The sequence below is a fragment of the Diabrotica virgifera genome, chromosome 6, assembly GCF_917563875.1.
Source record: "Diabrotica virgifera virgifera chromosome 6, PGI_DIABVI_V3a".
NCBI lineage: Eukaryota > Metazoa > Arthropoda > Insecta > Coleoptera > Chrysomelidae > Diabrotica > Diabrotica virgifera.
Window position 1 is genome coordinate 216,295,062 of NC_065448.1, and position 19,838 is coordinate 216,314,899.

At 34.9% G+C, this 19,838-nt stretch overlaps 1 protein-coding gene across 4 annotated transcripts in view; it reads left to right on the plus strand.

Annotated features, from left to right (window-relative positions):
- The window catches only part of LOC126887230 (RNA-binding protein Pasilla), a 391,656-nt gene that overhangs the window by 330,469 nt on the left and 41,349 nt on the right, over positions 1-19,838 (plus strand). For all 4 annotated transcript variants that reach the window (XM_050654633.1, XM_050654635.1, XM_050654636.1 and 1 more), the window contains one exon: positions 11,106-11,205. In XM_050654633.1, coding sequence (XP_050510590.1) covers positions 11,106-11,205 — 100 coding nt within the window. The remainder of the gene's footprint in view (positions 1-11,105; positions 11,206-19,838) is intronic.

A 19,838-nucleotide genomic window follows, 5' to 3' on the forward strand; every position in this document is an offset into this window, starting at 1 on the left:
AACTGAATGATAATCGATTGTACGGATCCTTAAGATATTATGTAACAATCGAACTACCACAGAAAATTGGGGAGTTAATGTTAAACAATAAAACTCCAACTTCGCTAAAAATACACACACCTCGATTTTGGACGGTCGATTTTTATCGCCCGATATTTTACTGGTATAGGAGGTGCTTGCAGACACATCTTTACCGTTGAAACAATCAGTTGCTTGGTTTTAATGAATAAATGAATCCTAAACGAGTTGTTGCTGTGTGATTATTGTATCGCCGTATTAAAACGCAAGATTAGGTACGTAGGATTAAACGCAAATGGTGGATTCATCCTATCAATCAAAACAGAGAAAAAATGGGGACATTCTACACTCTTTTTGAAGAACTACCCAAATAACACAAAAACATCTTAAAGAAATCTAAAAGATAATCCACTAAAGATGTTTTAGACGTCTTAAATATGTCTGGTATTTCCGGAAAGATATGTTTACGACGTCTTAAAGATGTACGGATGTTACAAATCCTTACATCTTAAAGATGTCTTTTTTTGTCTATTATTAAGGTGTTTAGGATAGTTTTCTTTTTAATTTTTTATGAAATATTTTAAATGAACTTTTAATAAAAATAATTAGGTTCTAAAAATACGTTTATTGCTATTCAAATTTTACATGTAGGACTTTTGTTTGCCTTTTTGTCCCAGTCAACTGTACTTTAAAGCTTGCTCATTGCTGATAATTAATTTTCCAACTCTTGATACAAAATCATAGGCTTTTGATCCTCCTACTTTAACAAGCTTTGATACCTAAAAAAAATATTTTTAAGAGCATATTGTTAAGGTAAGCTGTTGAATTGAAGACATTTATCCCTCAAATAAAACCATATCTTCATTATTTATCACAAAATATGGGAAATACCACTGAAGTTGAAGTCATTGATGTGAAAAAACTTTTGTTTGGAGTTTGTCTTTTAGCTACCAACTCTAACCTAACTTTTAAATTCGTAATTATAACCTATTTTTAAGAAAGAATGTCTTAAAGATGATGTTTAAAAGATATCTTAAATTTGGCGTTTTAAAGATATCTTAAATTTGGCGTTTTAAAGATATCTTTTAAAAGTCTCAAGACATTAAGACCATATTTAGTTGTAAATAAGATATCTTAAAGATGACCTGTGCTGTATGGGTAAGGCCTCTACATTCATATATCCAAAGTTTTATTCCACAAAAGAGGTCTTGCCTCCACTAACGAAATAAGGACATAATTGTCAAGAAAATTAGGAAATCACTCATTTTAATAATATAAATTATACTAAAGCACTATCAAAGCTAAAATTACAACGTATACCTACAATTTCACCGATCTGTTTAATGGAATTTGCCGATAAAAATCGATGTGTGTGTAATGCTATATTGAGTCATGTAAGCCACTATTTAGTGCCGGCGAATACCGTGGCAGTGGCCGGCTGCTGAACGATATTTATCGTCACCGATAAGCGGTCGACGCGACGTGTGTGAAATGCATTGACATATTAAGCGTAGACAAGGCATAGTCACCAAAAAAGCGTAACGCGGAAACAGCATCATAGGCGTAACCAGGGAGGGTTTGGGGGTTATAACCCCCCCATTAGGATGTACTTTGAGCTCTATACGCTTAACACCATACCCCCCAGAGTCCTTCCAGTAGTTGTAACCCCTCCCCCTTAGGATCATCCTGGTTACGCCGTTGAATAACATGGAAACAGTCGATCGGTGGTCTATCTATCTCTTTTAACCAAACGATCCCGCGCATGTGACAGACAATGGTAGGGGAGCAAAGTATGCTAAATGTGCAGTCACTCGAGCGCTTTGGGGACCTATTGGGTTGTGAAGAGTAGGTCCTAAAACCAAAAAAAGTTAAGTAAAATTTTCCATTTTAGTGGGCGCTTGCCATTTTTAATTTAATTTTCCATTTCCAACAATGGTTTTCTTCCGATTACAGCGACATCTATCCATAATTCGAAAAAATGTTTCGAATAAAAGTTACTTATTTTTACGTAAGGAATCCAAATCTACAATAAAAAATCGGGGCTCCTATTTAATATTTTAAAGTAACCCCCCACCCCACATCCATGGGGGGTCGTGTTTGGTGCCATTCGACAGATTTTTCAAAAATATTGAATAAGTGTATTTTTCAGTTTTTCGATCTGATGTTCATTTCGCGAAATATCGCGGGATTCTTATTTAAAATATTAAATTTACCCCCCACCCCTCTCCATGAAAAGTTGTGTTTGGTATCGTGCGATAGATTTTAAAAAAATATTGAGCACATATTTTCTAGTTTTTCGATCTGTCGTTCATTTCGCGAAATATTCGCTTTTTTCTTGTGAAATTTTGGGACTCACCCATTTCCTTACGCCCGGCTCAAATCGTCAGATTTTTGAAATATACACTCTTTTGCATGTACTTAACTTACCTTATCTTAATCTGACAATTTCGAGTTTTTTTAAGGATAGATTTTTTTTTCGGGCCCCCCTTAACGAACTCCCCTGTGTTAAGAGCCAATATATGGTAGAGGTACATCTGCAGGGTACCAGGTTTCTCACCATATGCTAATCTGACGCGCTCGAGTGACTGCAAAAATCCCCGCTTGGGCTCCCTACCACAAAGATGGCTAGACCACTCAATCCTATGTCGGCGTTACACCTCGATGCATTGAGTGGCATATGACTAGCCCGGTCTATCCTTAACATTTCTCTGGTGAAATGTCCCGTTCTCGCATGTGGTTCACTATCGGAATTTGGACGGGCGATAAAAATCGCCCGTTAAAAATCGATGTTACCCCTTTTTCTTCTAGATCTTCCTGCTGCTCTTCTCCAAAAATCCATTTCCGTTGCTTTCAGCGTACTTTCTTTTAGTGGCCATACCTCGCAGCTGTATAGAGTGATACTTTTTACTCATATATCCTCTTTTTATTTTCTTTACTGATGGATTGGTCCCATAAATACTGTTTATGCGATGTTTCCCTTAAATAGGCAGGATTGTTGAATTTGTTTCAGAGTTGTGACTGCATAGCTTCACTGAGTATGCATAGATGCTGAAATAGCTATATGGAGATGGTGGTCCAACTCTGAATCAAATAAAAACAAAAACTGCCATTACTTTTTCATCTTTACTCAGATTTGAGTACCTGAAACTGTCTTTTGGTCCTTTTCCTAGACGAAAAGAAGGTAAATACGTGGCCAAAGTGTCCTTTATTTGCTTTTTTCTATATTCGTCGTCTCTTGTTCTTATATATTGTAAAAGCCGGAGATACAGGATGCAGCCAGAAAGCAGTTTCTTAACGAAAAGTCTTGGATTTAAAATATTGTTTATTATTTTTATTTCAATTATTCTAATTGTATAAAAGTAGTAAACTTTGTATCTAGAGCTTTTCGTCTTCCTCGTATTACGAGAGATGTCACTGTTTATGTTTTAACATTGTGATGGCTTTTCTACCTGACGTATTTCTTTCTCTTATGGCTTTGTCTAATGTTCCGTCGTGTGAAATATTGATTTCGAGATTCCTTCGTTTGTTTATCTGCGAAGTGATCCGTAAGCCCTTTCGTTCACTGTCTTGTTCTTGTTTCATCATCATTCTCTTTGCCTTATCCCTATGCGGTGTCGGCTTCCCTAATTGCATTTCTCCACACAATTCTATCCTGGGTCATATCAATATTAATCCCCTTTACCAACATGTCCTGCCTAATCGTCTCCCACCATGTCTTCTTTGGTCTTCCTCTCCTACTCCTTCCAGGAATCTGCACTTCAGCTACTCTTCGTATTGGATGACTAACGTTTCGACGTTGAACATGACCAAACCATCTCAACCTATGCTCTCTCATTTTGGCATCAATTGGTGCCACACCTAGACTTCCCCTAATATACCCATTTTTAATTTTATCCTTTCTTGTCACTCCACTCATCCATCTAAGCATTCTCATCTCCGCCACATGCATTCATTGTTCCTCTTTCTTTTTCACTGCCCAACATTCAGTTCCGTACATCATAGCCGGTCTAATCGCTGTTTTATAAAATTTTCCTTTAAGCTTCATTGGAACTTTTCTGTCACACAACACACCACTCGCTTCCTTCCACTTCATCCATCCAGCCCTAATTCTATATTATGCATCTCCATCTATTTCTCCATTACTCTGTAATACCGATCCCAGGTACTCAAGACTATTGCTTTTTACAATCAGTTCACCATCCAAAGATACCATTTTATTTGTAGTAACTCCATCTTTAAATGAACATTCCAAATACTCTGTCTTTGTCCTACTAAGTTTTAAACCTTTTTCCTCCAGAGCTCGTGTCCACTGTTCCAGTTTTTGTTCTAAGTCTCTTTCACTATTTCCTACTAACACGACATCATCAGCATACATTAAGCACCATGGAATGTTACCCTGTAGTTTCGCTGTTATCTGGTTCAACACTAATGAGAATAAATACGGACTAAGCACCGAGCCTTGGTGCAATCCTACTTTCACATGAAATTTATCAGTCTGTCCTACACCTGTCCTAACACTAGTCGTTACTCCCTCATACATATCCCTCACAATCTTTACATATGCACCAGGGACTCCTTTCTTATTGAGTGCCCACCACGATTGAGGAACTCTATCATATGCTTTCTCAAGATCAATAAACACCATATGAGCGTTTGTTTCTTTACTCCTGTATTTTTCCATCAACTGCCTTATAATGAAAATTGCGTCTGTTGTTGATCTGCCCTGCATAAAGCCAAATTGATTCTCGGATATGTCGGTCTCTTCACGTATCCGTCTATCAATTACTCTCTCCCATATTTTCATGGTGTGGCTAAGCAGTTTTATAGCCCTGTAGTTTGTACACTGCTGTATATCTCCCTTGTTTTTGTAGACAGGTACTAGTATACTTCTTCTTCATTCGTCTGGCATTTGTCCAAGTTCCATAATTCTATTAACCCGCCATTACACGCGCTATGAGGGAATCCCTCACCATATTTGTTTATAAGCAATGAAATTGTGTAAACTAATACGATAACCTTAAGCACCCAGGAATGCCTTTAGCATGGTTCATGAGAGGGTATGAAAAAGTTTTAGAATATTTCAGGCGGTCAGTGTGCTGTGTGATAGTTGAAAGAAGAGACATCCCTCTTCAAGTGAGGGAATTCCTCACTGCGCGTGCAGTCACGGTGAAATCACGTTTCTGTTATCTCAAAGAAACTTTTAGGTTTTTATTTAATATTTAGGTAGGTTTAATTAAAATATTATTGTTTGGATTAGGTTAGGAACAGTGGCACACCGAGGGGGGGTGGGGGTTAAAATCCCACCCAGAGCATATAAAAATATATATAGAAGAAGGTAGGAAAATGTAACTTGTCTTTCACAAATAATACAAAAAACTTTCAGTCCCCAAGCAAACCCCCCTCCCCCCAGAGGAAAATTCTGGGTGCGCCACTGGTTAAAAACCTATTTTTAAATTTACCTATTCTAATTGGGAAATAAGCCACAATTTAACTTGAAAAATTGATTTTATTGGCGTTTCGAATTCCACCTCGGACGTCGTTATCAAAATACAAAATATTAATAGTTAATTACATAAATGCCACAAAGAAGTAGCTTCAGAACAGTTGTTAATTTTAATTTGTATTTTTAGTAAAATGAATTCGCGTAAAGAACGTTAATTTCTTCAGTGGCTTGCTGAAATTGAAAATTAAGAAAACTTGCTTTTGATCTATATTATTTTTACTTTTGTTTTGTTAAATTAATAAAAAAAATTGGTTTACGAGACTTTGTATAATATGTGAGTACAACCCATTTTATATTTATAAATGTTGACAGTCATTCTTTCTCGAAATAAGTCGAATTTATGTAGGTGAGGGCGACGCTCATACGCGTGCAACCACGTCACAATAGAAGACGCGTGTAACGGCGGGTTAAATAAACCTGCTAGCCACCTTGTTCCTGTCTCTTCCAATGTTTTCCATACTTCCCCAGCCTACTACCGCTTTTCCTTTCTTTATTTTTTGAAGCGCTTGAGCTACTTCTTCGTTTGTTATTTTGGTGACCATTGCTGCTACTGTCTCCGTTGACTCCACAGGCTGTCTGTCAAATTCTTCATTTAATAAGCTGTCAAAGTACTTTCTCCATCTTTTTTTGATCGACTGTCTTGTTCTTGTTTATTTGTTGATGGTTCCCGCCCTAAGGACGGGAGTGTATCATTTTGTGTGCAATTTCTAGACCGTTGAAGACCGTTGTGAACTATGTACTAAATATAGTATGCTAAACGTATAAAAATAATTCATTTATTTTGTTATTTTTGTTTTGTTTTATTTTTTATTTTTTAACATACAACTTAAATGAAAATATTTAAAAAAATGGTTTAATTTAATTAAATACCTATATCGTTTTAGTTGTTTGAACAATGATTTTTTTTAAATAGAATTATTATGTGACGGTATATTCACACCTTCGTTTAAACGATATTAGCAAGTAAAAACATCAGACAGATAGTAAATAAATACATCCGCATAAATATGTTTTACGTATTTCCATTGCACACTGTGTTAAACATTTTTAGTGCCCAACCTTTTAATAAATTAATCAATACAATCGTCTGAAGTGCTTGAACTAAGTGCAAATAGTATGCTGCGAAAATAAGCGATGACGTGTTTACAAGGTGTCGCTTTGCGTTACATACTTCTTTCTATTCCAGCATCGTTCAATAGTTTCCAGTACGCTGTGAATTTGCGGTTCACCTATTTCGCTATGAGAAGTGTCCAGGGCCTCGATTTTTGACCCTTCGCTTCGTTATCGAACATATTCGCTTCGTATCTGTTTAGTATACGAAGCAAATACTTTCGATAACAAAGTGAAGGATCAAAAATCGAGGTCCTGCCATCTTGTTGCTTCGTATAGAGATCACTGCTAACGTATACTCAGCCCGATTTTATTAATTAAACAACAAAAATAAATTGCATTTAATTTCAGTTTGAACTAAGCACTAAGTTTTCCCGACGAGACTTAAATAAGTCGAAACACGTGTAGAGCAAGGCTGTAGGCCGTCTTCAAGGTGGCACGCGACAAACTAATGTAGCTGGGCTTGTGGGAGTCTTCCAAAGTGTTGATAAGTCGATTGTGGCGACGTTTTTGTGACACTGGACGTCCAACCGAACGTCATCCAGGATATGAGCGCGCTACAACTGCAGCTCAAGACTCATTTTTAGTGGTAACCGCTAGAAGACAACCAATAATTACAGCACCTGAATTGGTTAGCGACTTGCAACGGGCACACCAGGTAACCATAGGCCGTGATACTGTAATAAATCGTCTCCATGAAGCCAGTTTCCACAGTCGGAAGGCCATTCAGATGTCCACCTATCCCCAAAGGCAATCGCGCTGCAAGATTAGAGTGGTATCAAGACTATCAAAACTTGGATGCAAATGATTGAGCTACAGTTTTATCCTCCGACGAATCTAGATTTCGATTTCATCCAGATTCTCGTCGAGTAAGAGTGTGGAGATGATCTGGAAATGTAGAACGCTAAATATATGTCTAGGAAGTTTGCACATAGAGGTAGTACAGTAATGGTATAGGGTGGAATAATAATCGGTGGCAGAACGGACCTCGTTTTTCCAGATCGCTTCATTACAGCTCAGCAGTACCTCGACACCATTCTTCAACCTATCGTTCGTCAGTTTGCTGGTGGTATTGGTCAAAACATCCACCTCATGTTTGATCATGCTCGTCCACAGTGACAGACTGGCGTGCCAACGAAGGTATTGATGTGTTGCCTTGGCCAGCACAATCACCCGTCCTGAATCTCATCGAGCATGTATGAGACATGATTCAACGAAGAATACTCCACATATGGGTAACACATACTAGTCCAGAAAGCCACTGCGCATCCGCTAGGAAAAATATTCTAATTCGGATTTTTTGCACAATCTTACTCAAAAAGGACCCCTTTTAACAAATTTGCATGTTGCCAGGACCAAAAGTTGGTCAAAAATTTTTTAAACGTTGTTTTTTTGTTTTTTTCCTAAAATTATTTTTTTTGCATGGAACAAAATTTCTTTAGGTTTTTTGGATCATTCCAAACAGAAAAGGTCTTTATTGACTTTTCTCTAAAGTGTTTTTGACATATAAGCGATTAAAAATTGAAAAATTGCGAAATCAGCCATTTTTACCCCTCAAAAACTATGTGAAAAACTGAAAATTTGAATGTTGCCAAGGTAGGTAGATATTCTTTAAACATGGATTGATGAAATCCCGAAGAGTTTTTTGCAATACAATAACAAAAACCCCTTTGTTTTTTAATTGCCAATCAAGCATGCGCGACACTATTTTCCACCGTTGCATGTGTATACAGTATGGTGCAAATGAAAGGAATAAATTCGTTATTTCGTAAACCGGTGACTTTAAGGAAAAATCCCAAAACAAGTCGGTTTTTATTTTTAAGTTATGATATTGTGGCATATATAGTATACTAGTGACGTCATCCATCTGGGCGTGATGACGTAATCGATGATTTTTTTAAATGAGAATACGGGTCGTGTGCTGGCTAATTTGAAAGGTTCTTCAATTCTCTATTCAGTAATATAAACATGTACATAATTATTTATACAAAAAAAACTTGTCAAAAAAATTAAATTATTGGACACCCTATATAAATAATTATGTAAATGTTTATATTACTGAATATAGAATTGAAGAACCTTTCAAATGAGCTAGCACACGACCCCTATTCTTATTTAAAAAAATCATCGATTACGTCATCACGTCCAGATGGATGACGTCACTAGTATACCATATATGTCACAATATCATAACTTAAAAATAAAAATCGACCTGTTTCGGGATTTTTCCTTAAAGTCGCCGGTTTACGAAATAACGAATTTATTCCTTTCATTTGCACCATACTGCATACACATGCAACGGTGGAAAATAGTGTCGCGCACGCTTGATTGGCAATTAAAAAACAAAGGGGTTTTTGATATTGTATTGCAAAAAACTCTTCAAGATTTCATCAATCGATGTTTAAAGAATATCTACCTACCTTGGCAACATTTAAATTTTCAGTTTTTTACATAGTTTTTGAGGGTTAAAAATGGCCTATTTCGCAATTTTTCAATTTTTAATCGCTTATATATAAAAAACTATCAACTTTAGAGAAAAGTCACTAAAGACCTTTTCTGTTTGGAATGATCCAAAAAACCTAAAAAAAATTTGTTCCAAGCAAAAAAAAATATATATATATATATAATCTAAACCTTTCTACCTAACGGTGTAAGGTGATATAACTTTATATAACTTTATATAACTTTATATATAACTTTTTTCCATGCAAAAAAAAATAATTTTAGGAAAAAACAAAAAAAACGTTTAAAAAATTTTTGACCAACTTTTGGTCCTGGCAACATGCAAATTTGTTAAAAGGGGTCCTTTTTGAGTAAGATTGTGCAAAAAATCCGAATTAGAATATTTTCCCTAGCGGATGCGCAGTGGCTTTCTGGACTATACACGCCGTTTCGTTTGCGAGAGCGTCTGATAGAAGAACGGGCAAACGTACCTCAACAGGATATCGACAATCACATTTTATCTATGATCAATAGATGTAGATCCGTAATAGGTGGACACCATCCTTTGTATTAATTTTGTTTTATTACGACCATATTTTGTGATGTCCAAATTTTTTTAATTGTACTCAAAAGCATTGTAGTTATTTTTGACATAAAAAATTTGTTGTTAAATTAAAAAAAATAACTATTTCCCATGTGTGTATATGTTACGGGTAAAGTTGGTAAACGGGTAATTCTAGGTTTATCCGGGTAAACTCCGAAGTACTCGCCAGGTTTTGGTAAAATATCAAAAAATGAAGCACTTTTTGGGGAAAACTCATTTCAACTTTTTTAAACTGTTTAAAAATAGTACATTGTTTACCGGGTAGGAAAAGCTTAACATTCCTGGACGACTGTGAAGATTGCTAAGTCGAGGCGCAAGCCGAGACTTAGCAACACAGAGTCCAGGAATGTGGCTTTTCCTACGAGGTAAACGTACTATTTTTCCGCAAATCGTTTAAAATTCGACAGATATTGATTGATTTAAAAAAAACGCGATAATTTTATTCCCAAATAAATGGTGCTTTGAAATTCCTAATAAAATTACTTGGGTTACTATGGAAACGTATTGAGGTTGAATTATCATTTATGTAGAACACTAACAACTGTACGGAAATATCATTTCCTTACAGTAAAGAAATGACATTTCCTTACAGTAAGGAAGTCCTGACTTTTTCTTCAAGAAATTTTGACAGGAATGTCAAAATTTCCTGGCGATTTGCGGAAAAAGTTTTTTTCCGCAATTCGCCAGGAAATTTTGACATTCCTGTCAAAATTTCTTGAAGAAAAAGTCAGGACTTCCTTACTGTAAGGAAATGATATTTCCGTACAGTTGTTAGTGTTCTACATAAATGATAATTCAACCTCAATACGTTTCCATAGTAACCCAAGTAATTTTATTAGGAATTTCAAAGCACCATTTATTTGGGAATAAAATTATCGCGTTTTTTTTAAATCAATCAATATCTGTCGAATTTTAAACGATTTGCGGAAAAATAGTATGTTTACCTCGTAGGAAAAGCCACATTCCTGGACTCTGTGTTGCTAAGTCTCGGCTTGCGCCTCTACTTAGCAATCTTCACAGTCGTCCAGGAATGTTAAGCTTTTCCTACCCGGTAAACAATGTACTAATTTTTGTTATTTAAAAAATTGCTAGAATTAAAAATAAGGAAGTTAGGCACAAAATAAACTTTATTTAGAGCGTAAGAAACTTTTTTAAAAAACAGAAATAAACTTTTTTTTAATCACTTTAAAAAAGTTGAAATGAGTTTTCCCCAAAAAGTGCTTCATTTTTTGATATTTTACCGAAACCTGGTAGAATTACCCGTTTATCTAACTTTATCCGTAACATATATATCACCTATCCAAGATTTTGAGTTATTAAGTTATTGGAAACGTGTTATTCGAAATTGCTGATTGTAAATAAAATGTTTAATTAAATAAAAATACATTTCCCATAATGTCACAACTAATTTTGACTTATTTATTTTAGATGCAATTGAGGACATCCGGTCTGGCCGATTCCCAAATCGTTGAAATTTGTGCTGCACTTGCCGTTCTGGCCAAATATGGAGTCATATCCGTTGGATTAGGTAATTCTATGAATTATTACAGAAAATAATTGTTAATCAAATTGTGAATAAGCTCCTACACGGGCGTAGCGTTGAGTAAATTGTGGTTATATTTTTGTTTTCAATTTCTATCGATGTTACTCATTTTTATCATTAAGAATCAGATCGCATCTTTCAATTATATGAAATAAAACAATAGGCAGCCTGGGAAACAATTATTATTAACAGTTACAATTGAGTCCATGGTTCTTTACCAGTGCGTTATCAGCACACGTGTGTGTGTTTTGTGTTTTATTGGCACTGATTTTCACAACCAACTGGCCAGTCAATCTCATAATGATTTTTTAGACTCTAACTTATCACTAACTCAGGGGAGTAATGTGTAGTGTGTGTTAAGTAAGTGTCTTGTTACTTTGCAAAATCGACGTCATTGTCTTTGCAAAGAGACGCTAATTGTATCCGAACGTCTGCGGTCCCTCCGGTGAGTACCGATCCCACAAGGACAGAAACTATCTTCATTTATTAATTTATAATAAACGAAAAATTCCTGACTCGGGTGAGATTCGAACTCACGACCATTCGGACCTTTCGATCCAAAGGTAGGCCCTCTTACCACTGAGCCACAGAGGGGGTCATCAGCACACGAAATAAGTCGGAAATTTAGTACACGCAACAACAAGTGACAGAAAGTGGCTACTGCTCCGATTGCGGATTATATTATAAAATTTGACGTTATCAAATAAATATAATGTAAAATGTTAGTTTTGCTTTAAAATTTTAATGCAGAATTACAGCTACATCTGAAGTAGCTTAATAAATTCTTATAATACTATTGGTGATTAATAAATAAATAAACAATTTATAATAAAATATAGTTAAATATACACTAAAAGTACTCGATTAAATTTAAAACGAGTTCTTGTGCTTGTGAGGTAAGAGCTTTTTCAGGCATAATCTAAAAAAATTCAATAAAATATTTTCTTTTTGTCATTTCTTTCACTTTTACAGAAAATTAAACAAAACCATTCCTTAACTGTGTGAATGAGGTTAACTTTCTATGTAAATTAATGGCAAAATGAAATACACTTACCATAAAATTTCAAACTTCAATTGTGTAATATAAATAACTTCTAAATGCAAAAGCAAGACAAAAAAATCCAACAAACTGATAGCCATAAGTAAACAAACCAGAAACGTAACAAATCGTACTTAAAATCTGGAAACATCCCCAAGCGTCTTTTTTGTACCTGTCTTTTCGAAGTACTGAGTCTAAATTCTAGACTATGTCTAGAGCGTGTATAAAAATACCATGTGTCTTTACTTAATAACAGGCGGTAGTTGTTTTTTCTTAAGTTTCATGCGTGGAAGACAATGATGCTATATAAAACGTATGTGTTTTATCTCGCCAGGTATTAATGACGCACGGGTAAAGAACCATTTACTCAATTGTAAACGTATTTTTCGTTTAAGTTTGTTCTACCTCATATATATTGATTGGATGTGCGATCTTTGTTGAGTCATGTTACCATTCGTTTGTCTGTTGAACGAGGGCGTAGATAAAAAACAATTGTGTTGTTAGATTTTTATATATCGTTGATTAATGTTTCAATAATTATTCACTACCTCAAATGAAAGAAAATATTATGAACGTTATTACTTTTATATAATACTATACAGTGATGAGCACGCTAATAGCCGGCAAAATAGCTCAAAAGATGGAAAACATAATACATTGCGAAACAAAAAGAGATGAAACTAGTGGAGGTGGAAATGATCGTTATAAACGTCTAAAATAATACATTACATAGTTTTCCACCTTTAGACGTCTGTGAGAGGAGTATTTTATAAAATTCTACTGTCACAGTGACAGTTGTCATACTTCTCTGATACGTCTAAAGGTAGGAAACTATGTAATGTAATGTTAATTTATACGTTTATAACGATCATTTCCAGCTCCACTAGTTTCATCTTTTTTTGTTTCGCAATGTATTATGTTTTCCATCTTTTGCGCTATTTTGCCGGTTATTAGCACGCTCATCACTGTATAGTAGTTTTTATGCAGACAAAATATATCTGCATTTAATCAAAATTTGACTAAAGGACGAGATCTGGTACTTTGTTTATTTATCGCATATCGTATAAAAAAATTTAAGTTAAGTTCACAAATGTAACTTAAGGGCGTAGGCGCAAAATTTCGCTCCAATGTGTTTTAAATGGATTCATTTCTTTCGAATCCTGGGAAAAATAATAAGTATTTTTGAAAAATTTTGATAAAATGGAAAATCCTAGAAGTATACCATAGTTTAAAACTTACAAAGAAGTAAAAACTTCGCGTGTAAAATGGTATATGTTTTATTAAAAAACTTATTAAATCATCCAAATGAATTACAAAAATTCCAGAACGTTTTAGGTCTTATCAGACCATCATCATTGAAACATTCTAGCCGACTTTCTTGTTTATAAAAACCTTAGTGTTACATGCTTGTGAGATGACAATACTAAAAATTGAAACGACACTAGGTCGATGTTATCAGATTACAAAAAGAACATGGATGTGCCTGCTTGAAAAATTGAGCGACCTTATCGCTATATGAGTGATACAGACCAACTTCAGTTGAATCACTCACAGCTGCACATGGCATGCATGTTGGATGAAAACCTAGGATTTACGAAGTCCAATTGCTTTTATTTACTGAGAATTCACCACAATTTTACCTTAAAATAAGTTTATTTTGAACACTTTGTGAAACATTAATCTATTCATTGCACAACTATTCATGAAAACAGTGGCGGACTTAAAGCAAAATTTCTTCAGCCCCCCTCCCTAGAAAATTATGTTGTGTCAGGTGTTCCATGGAAAGAGAAAGATATATGTTTTAAGAATTTAATGAATATAAAAAATTTTTCATTTATTCATCGAGCATTATAAAAGTTGTATTCTTTTTTACATCGAGAAAATTTATTTATTTTTGAATCCTCTTCTCGCTTTTTTCTCCGCGAAAACTTCGATGGTTGCATCCAGATCAATTTGATTGGCGACTTGCTGTTCGATGAAAAGTATGCTGAAATCGTCCAATGCTTCTGCACTCATTGTAGAACGTTGACGATCTTTGACTCTCTTCAATGAACTCATTGTTCGTTCGGCGCTGGCAGTGCTGACGGGAAGGGTCAAGAATAAACGCAATAAACTGCAGCACTCCGGGAAACAGCTGATCAAATTTTTTTCAACGATGAAGTTCAAATATTGCTTGGTAGAATCTTGTTCTTGTGAGAAATATATATCCGCAAAACTGATTAACTCATACTTCAGGGCAGTGGTAAAAAAAGTTGGATATTTCTCCATCAAATTGCACACATTTTTTTCAAATTCTTTCTCTTCCATGTTTTTGAAGGATTCAGGTTTGAGAAATCCGAAAAATGAGTTTATCTCATCAAAACCTTTGGCCCTTTCTTGTAACTCACTGCACATTCTGTCCAGAACTTCAAAGTACCCAATGCGATGTTTCGTTGCTGTATCCAGAGAACTGTCCTCTGCTTTCTCGCCTGGCATTTTTTTCGTTCGTCGTTGTCTAATGATCGGAAAATCCGGATTCTTCCATCCCATCTTCTCCCACTGAGATTTAGCTTTCAAAACGAAAGAATCATACTTGCTCTCCTCACGCAAGTTTTGCAAGTTCTTCATTACATTTTCGAGACAATTTTGAACCATCAAAAGATCAACTTCTTTTTTCTGTAATTGCACTTCAGCAATGTCAATGAATGATAGGACTGAATGCCACCATGTCAGGTTTAGTAAAAATAGCCAATTGATCGCCGAAAGTAGAGAATTTGCGTCCATTATATCTTCTCCAGTAGCCTTCTCTCTCGATGTTTCTCGTTCTAAACAGTTGACAACACAGTCAAGATTTTGGATAATTGCTTCTACTGCTTTCAGCCGTGCAGACCAACGAGTAGCACTCAAGCCTTTGATGTGGAGTCTTCGTTTCTGTGACAGCGCTTCGTTTTCGATATCTTCTGATGGCACAGCACACTGTTCTTCTTGTGTTTCTCTTCGACAGTCAGAGTTGGTCTCAAAAAGTTCTAGTTTTAATTCTTCCAGAAGTTGGATGCCGAAAGATGTTGTATTTTTTTTGCTTTCTTCCAAAAGGTTTTCCCATCGCCGATGAGACTGCGAGAAGTAGTTGAAAATTCGCTGTAGTGTTGCGAAAAAGAGTTTGATTGAAGGGCTGGCGAATCTTTCAGCTGCATGAGATAAAACCAGGTTGAGTTGATGCGCTGTACAATGGATGTACGGAACGAAGGCTCATGATGAAAACAAATAATCAAAATAATGGAATAAAGTATATAGTGCTGGACCCCGCGTACCAAAAAAAGTTGATTAATAGGAAGCTGAAAATGTGTTAGTAGCTTAAGGGTGTCTAGTCGGACAAACTTTGATGTACGGGAACACTGGAACAGGGGAAGTTTTAATTGATTTGTTACCCTTTCATTTAACTCTCATGCAAACATCAGACTGCTGTTTATGCCCAACATATTTGTCGGACAAACATTTTTTCATGTACTTATTATATAAAGTTTGCTATTGAATAAACTTGACAAACAGGAAAAACAACCTGCTAGTTTTCACTGGTCAGGATGACACGTTCCACAATTAAAATCACGTTCCAAAATTAAAATTTCCCCTGTTCCAGTGTTCCCATACATCAAAGTTTGTCCGACTAGACACCACACAAGCTATTAACAAATTTTCAGCTTGCTAAGTATTAATTAACTTTTTTTGGTACGCGGGATCCAGGTCTAATATAAACGAGGGTTTTTACGTCAGCGTGCAACTGTAAATTTGTTCTATAAACGCAGAAATTACATTTACGACGACTGTTTAAAAAGTACTTAGCCTACAAAAGAAAAACTAACATTTTAGAAAAGTGGCGATTTATTTCTCAATGTAGTCTCCTTTTAGCTGGATACACTTGACGCAGCGATGCTCAAGCTTTTTTAACCTGTCTGAAACAAAAAAAAACATTTTCTCGAGGTTTGCAAATTAGGCCTCCCCGACGCCAATGACCTTATTTGACTCAAATTTCTGCCCGTCGAAAAAATACAATCAGCGGTATGCTAATACGAGATCGTGAATTTTTGCCACGTTATCCTCCTTGGTAATACTCTTGGTTTGGTAGTCGTTTTGTGGCATCTGGGCGCGACTCATCAAAAAACGACGGTAAATCAATTTTCCACGGTAACCATCGAAGGAGAAGCTTCACTGTACATGGCATTAAGCCCCTTTATTTAGCATCGAATCACCGACGGACAGATATTGCTTTATGCTTTTTGTTTCATTTTTCTAAAATCCGTGGACACGCTCGGTTCCACACGCGGTAAAAACAAAAGTACTAGTTAGATTCGGCTGAAATTTTGGCATTAGCCGTCTACGAGAATGTACATGATAGTAAATTTCCAAGGTTAGTAAAATAGACCAGTAAGGATCTGTTTTTAGGTGGATGTGAGAGGTGGCATTCAGATTTTTGCGCATAAAGTTAGGTGATAACTTCGTTAATAATAATTGATTTATGCTCCTTCTCAAATATGCCCGGAACATTAATAAAAAAAATAAAATATTTAAAAATTTCAAAAAAATTTCGATTTTTTTTACTTTTTTTGCTTATAACTTAAAAACTATTCATTTTAGAACAAAGTCGTATAGGAGTAAAACAAAGATAATTAAATTTTCTATCAGATGCGATTGGTTAAAAATGTCTTAATTCATCACCTTAGCTTCAAAATAGCAATAAATATAAAATAAGGGGGCAAAACAAGCCTGTCCTTATTCAATGATTTTCCATCACTTAGGTTACACTTGGAACCTTCCTAATTCGCTTAGAAAATTTTTGTAATGTGCTAAAACCGTACACCAAATTTCATTAAAATTGACTTACTAGATTTTGCATAATAATTTTGCAATCTAAACTTTTTTTAAAAAATTAAAATTTTTTAAAATCTTGCACAACAAAAACTAGAACATACAAAGATTTGTCAATTTTTTTACATATAAAGAAGTACTCCACCTATCTAATGCACTTTACAGAATTGAAATCGGATTATTTAAGCAGCCTCAGTAATGTTTTAAAGTTATAAACAATTTTTTGGCTTATAAACAAATTAGTGCTGTGGCCAGGAGGGGGTGCTACGGGCTCCTTTATTTAGATGGTCTTACCCAAGTTTTTTTATGTATTATGACCCGTAGAACACGAATTTTTTGGGTAGCAGTTGATCCGGATGTCGATAATATTGTTATAAACAAAGAACTTGAGGAATTACATAACATCGATTTTTCGCAAAATAAAACATTTTTTTGTATTTCTTGGGTAATTCTAAGCAAAAAATGTTCTTACAAGTTTTTTCGTAAGATGCATAGTTTTCAAGATAAACGCGGTGGAACTTTCAAAAAATCGAGATATTGCAATTTTTGAACGCGAATAACGTTTGAGGAAAAAATAAATTAGCAATTCTGCTGACAGCATTTGAAAGTCAAATTATACCGGTTTTAATTATTTGCATTGCTAAAAATTTATTTTTTTATTAAACAAAGCTATTTGTTTATAAGACAAAAAATTGTTTATACATTTAAAACATTGCTGAGGCCCCTTAAATAATCCGATTTTAATTCTGTAAAGTGTATTGGATAGGTAGAGCACCTCTTTATATGTAAAAAAAATTAGCCAACTTCTAAATGGTCTACTTTTTGTTCAGAAAGATTTTAAAACATTTAAACTTTTTTAAAAACATTTAGATTGCAAATTTATTATGCAAAATTTATTAGGTCGATTTTAATGAAATTTGGTTCACGATTTAAGTATGTTACAAAGAATTTCCTACAAAGTGCCACCAAAGTGGTTAAAAAATATTGAATAACAACAGACTTATTTTGCCCCCTTATTTTGTATTTATTGCTATATTGCAGAAAAGGTAATACCTTAAGACATTTTTTACCAGCCGTATATCATACAAAATTCAATTATCTTTATTTAATTTCTCTACGACTTTGTTCCAAAACGAATCGTTTTAAAGTTATAAGCAAAGAAAGCAGAAAAAATCGATGTTTTTCGAAATTTTTAAATATTTAAATTTTTTTATTAATGTTCCGGGCATATTTGAGAAGGAGCATAGTATCACGAGGTTTTTTCCTGGTTTTTCCCTCGTGATTTACTATGGAATCTCTAACGCGAGAATTTTACTGTCATCGTTGCATTTGGTTGTCTTTTTAAAGACAGATCACATGCTATGATTTTTTTTTTGACGGATATTCTTGAGTAGGGATTAATTTCATGTAATCGAATGAACTATCTTTTAGTAAAGTCGTCCCAGGAACGCAACTCATAAATATTGGCGATATCATTTTAAAGTCTTCTACTTTAAAATGTATAATATACGTCTGAATTGCCAATATAAATGAGTCAGATTAAATAAATTATTAGAAGAATTTTTTTACTTAGCAACAACATTTTTGTTTATTTTAATAGTATTTTGTATTTTGACAACGAAACCCGATTTGGGCTTCGAAACGTTAATAAATTCATTTTTTAGTAAAATTGTGGCTTATTTCCCATAGAAAATACTTAATTATGATAAAATATACCTATATTATTAGAAAAATTAATATTAAACTCCGTCTCGGATTGAACCGTAGAGACTTCTTTTAAAACAAGTTTCGACTCTGGAGTCTTCATCGTAACCTATTTCGGGATCATAGTCTCCTAAATTCCCAGTCCACTTCATTACTACACTCACTGTTACTATATACATAATATGTGTACTACTGCTGTTTCTATGTTTTTTTCTTCCACATGTGCGAACGTTACCTAATAACATGGCAATTCTGGTCTTGCTTACTTCACTTTTGAATAGTTCGACTGATGTGAGCCCGAACCACTTCCGCAGATTTTGGAGCCCCACGAGTTTCTTCTGCTGCTGTCGGTATATTCAAGTTGTCTGTGTTTAATCGCACTCACGATTTATTTTTTTCAAATTCTGTGGGTTGCCTCTATGTTGGTGACGGTGACATGTTCGTTTCGGTTATACGAAGAATGCGTCGGTACACTCACATTAGTGGCGGCCGGTCAGTGTCGGCAGTGCCGACCCACACATTTATAGATATAATTTTTTTTAATATTTGTATCTGTGAAGTAAAAAAAATCTGTCAGATAATACAGACTAAATTTTATTCATGGGTTTTAAAAGGATTTGATCAATCCGAACGTTAAAAGTGATCCCTGCGCATAACATGACTTCTCAAAAAATGAATGATCCGAGCCATTCATCCGACTTTTCGGCTAGCCGTACCCAACGCTTGACGACACGTAAAACTCAACGACATAACAAGTCGATCAGCAAGCGAAAGCGAACATACATATAGTATTTTTACTACAAAAGCGATATTACGTAGGTCAAAATTTTTGACGTAAGACAACTGTCAAAACATTAGAATGTGACTTTTCATTATTACCATGTTTATTATAAACATGGCAATAATGAAGAGTCACATTCTAATGTTTTGACAGTTCTCTTACGTCAAAAATTTTGACCTACGTAATATCGCTTTTGTAGTAAAAATACTATAGTACATTCTCTCCGTGGGCATTGGACTAGGGACGACTGGG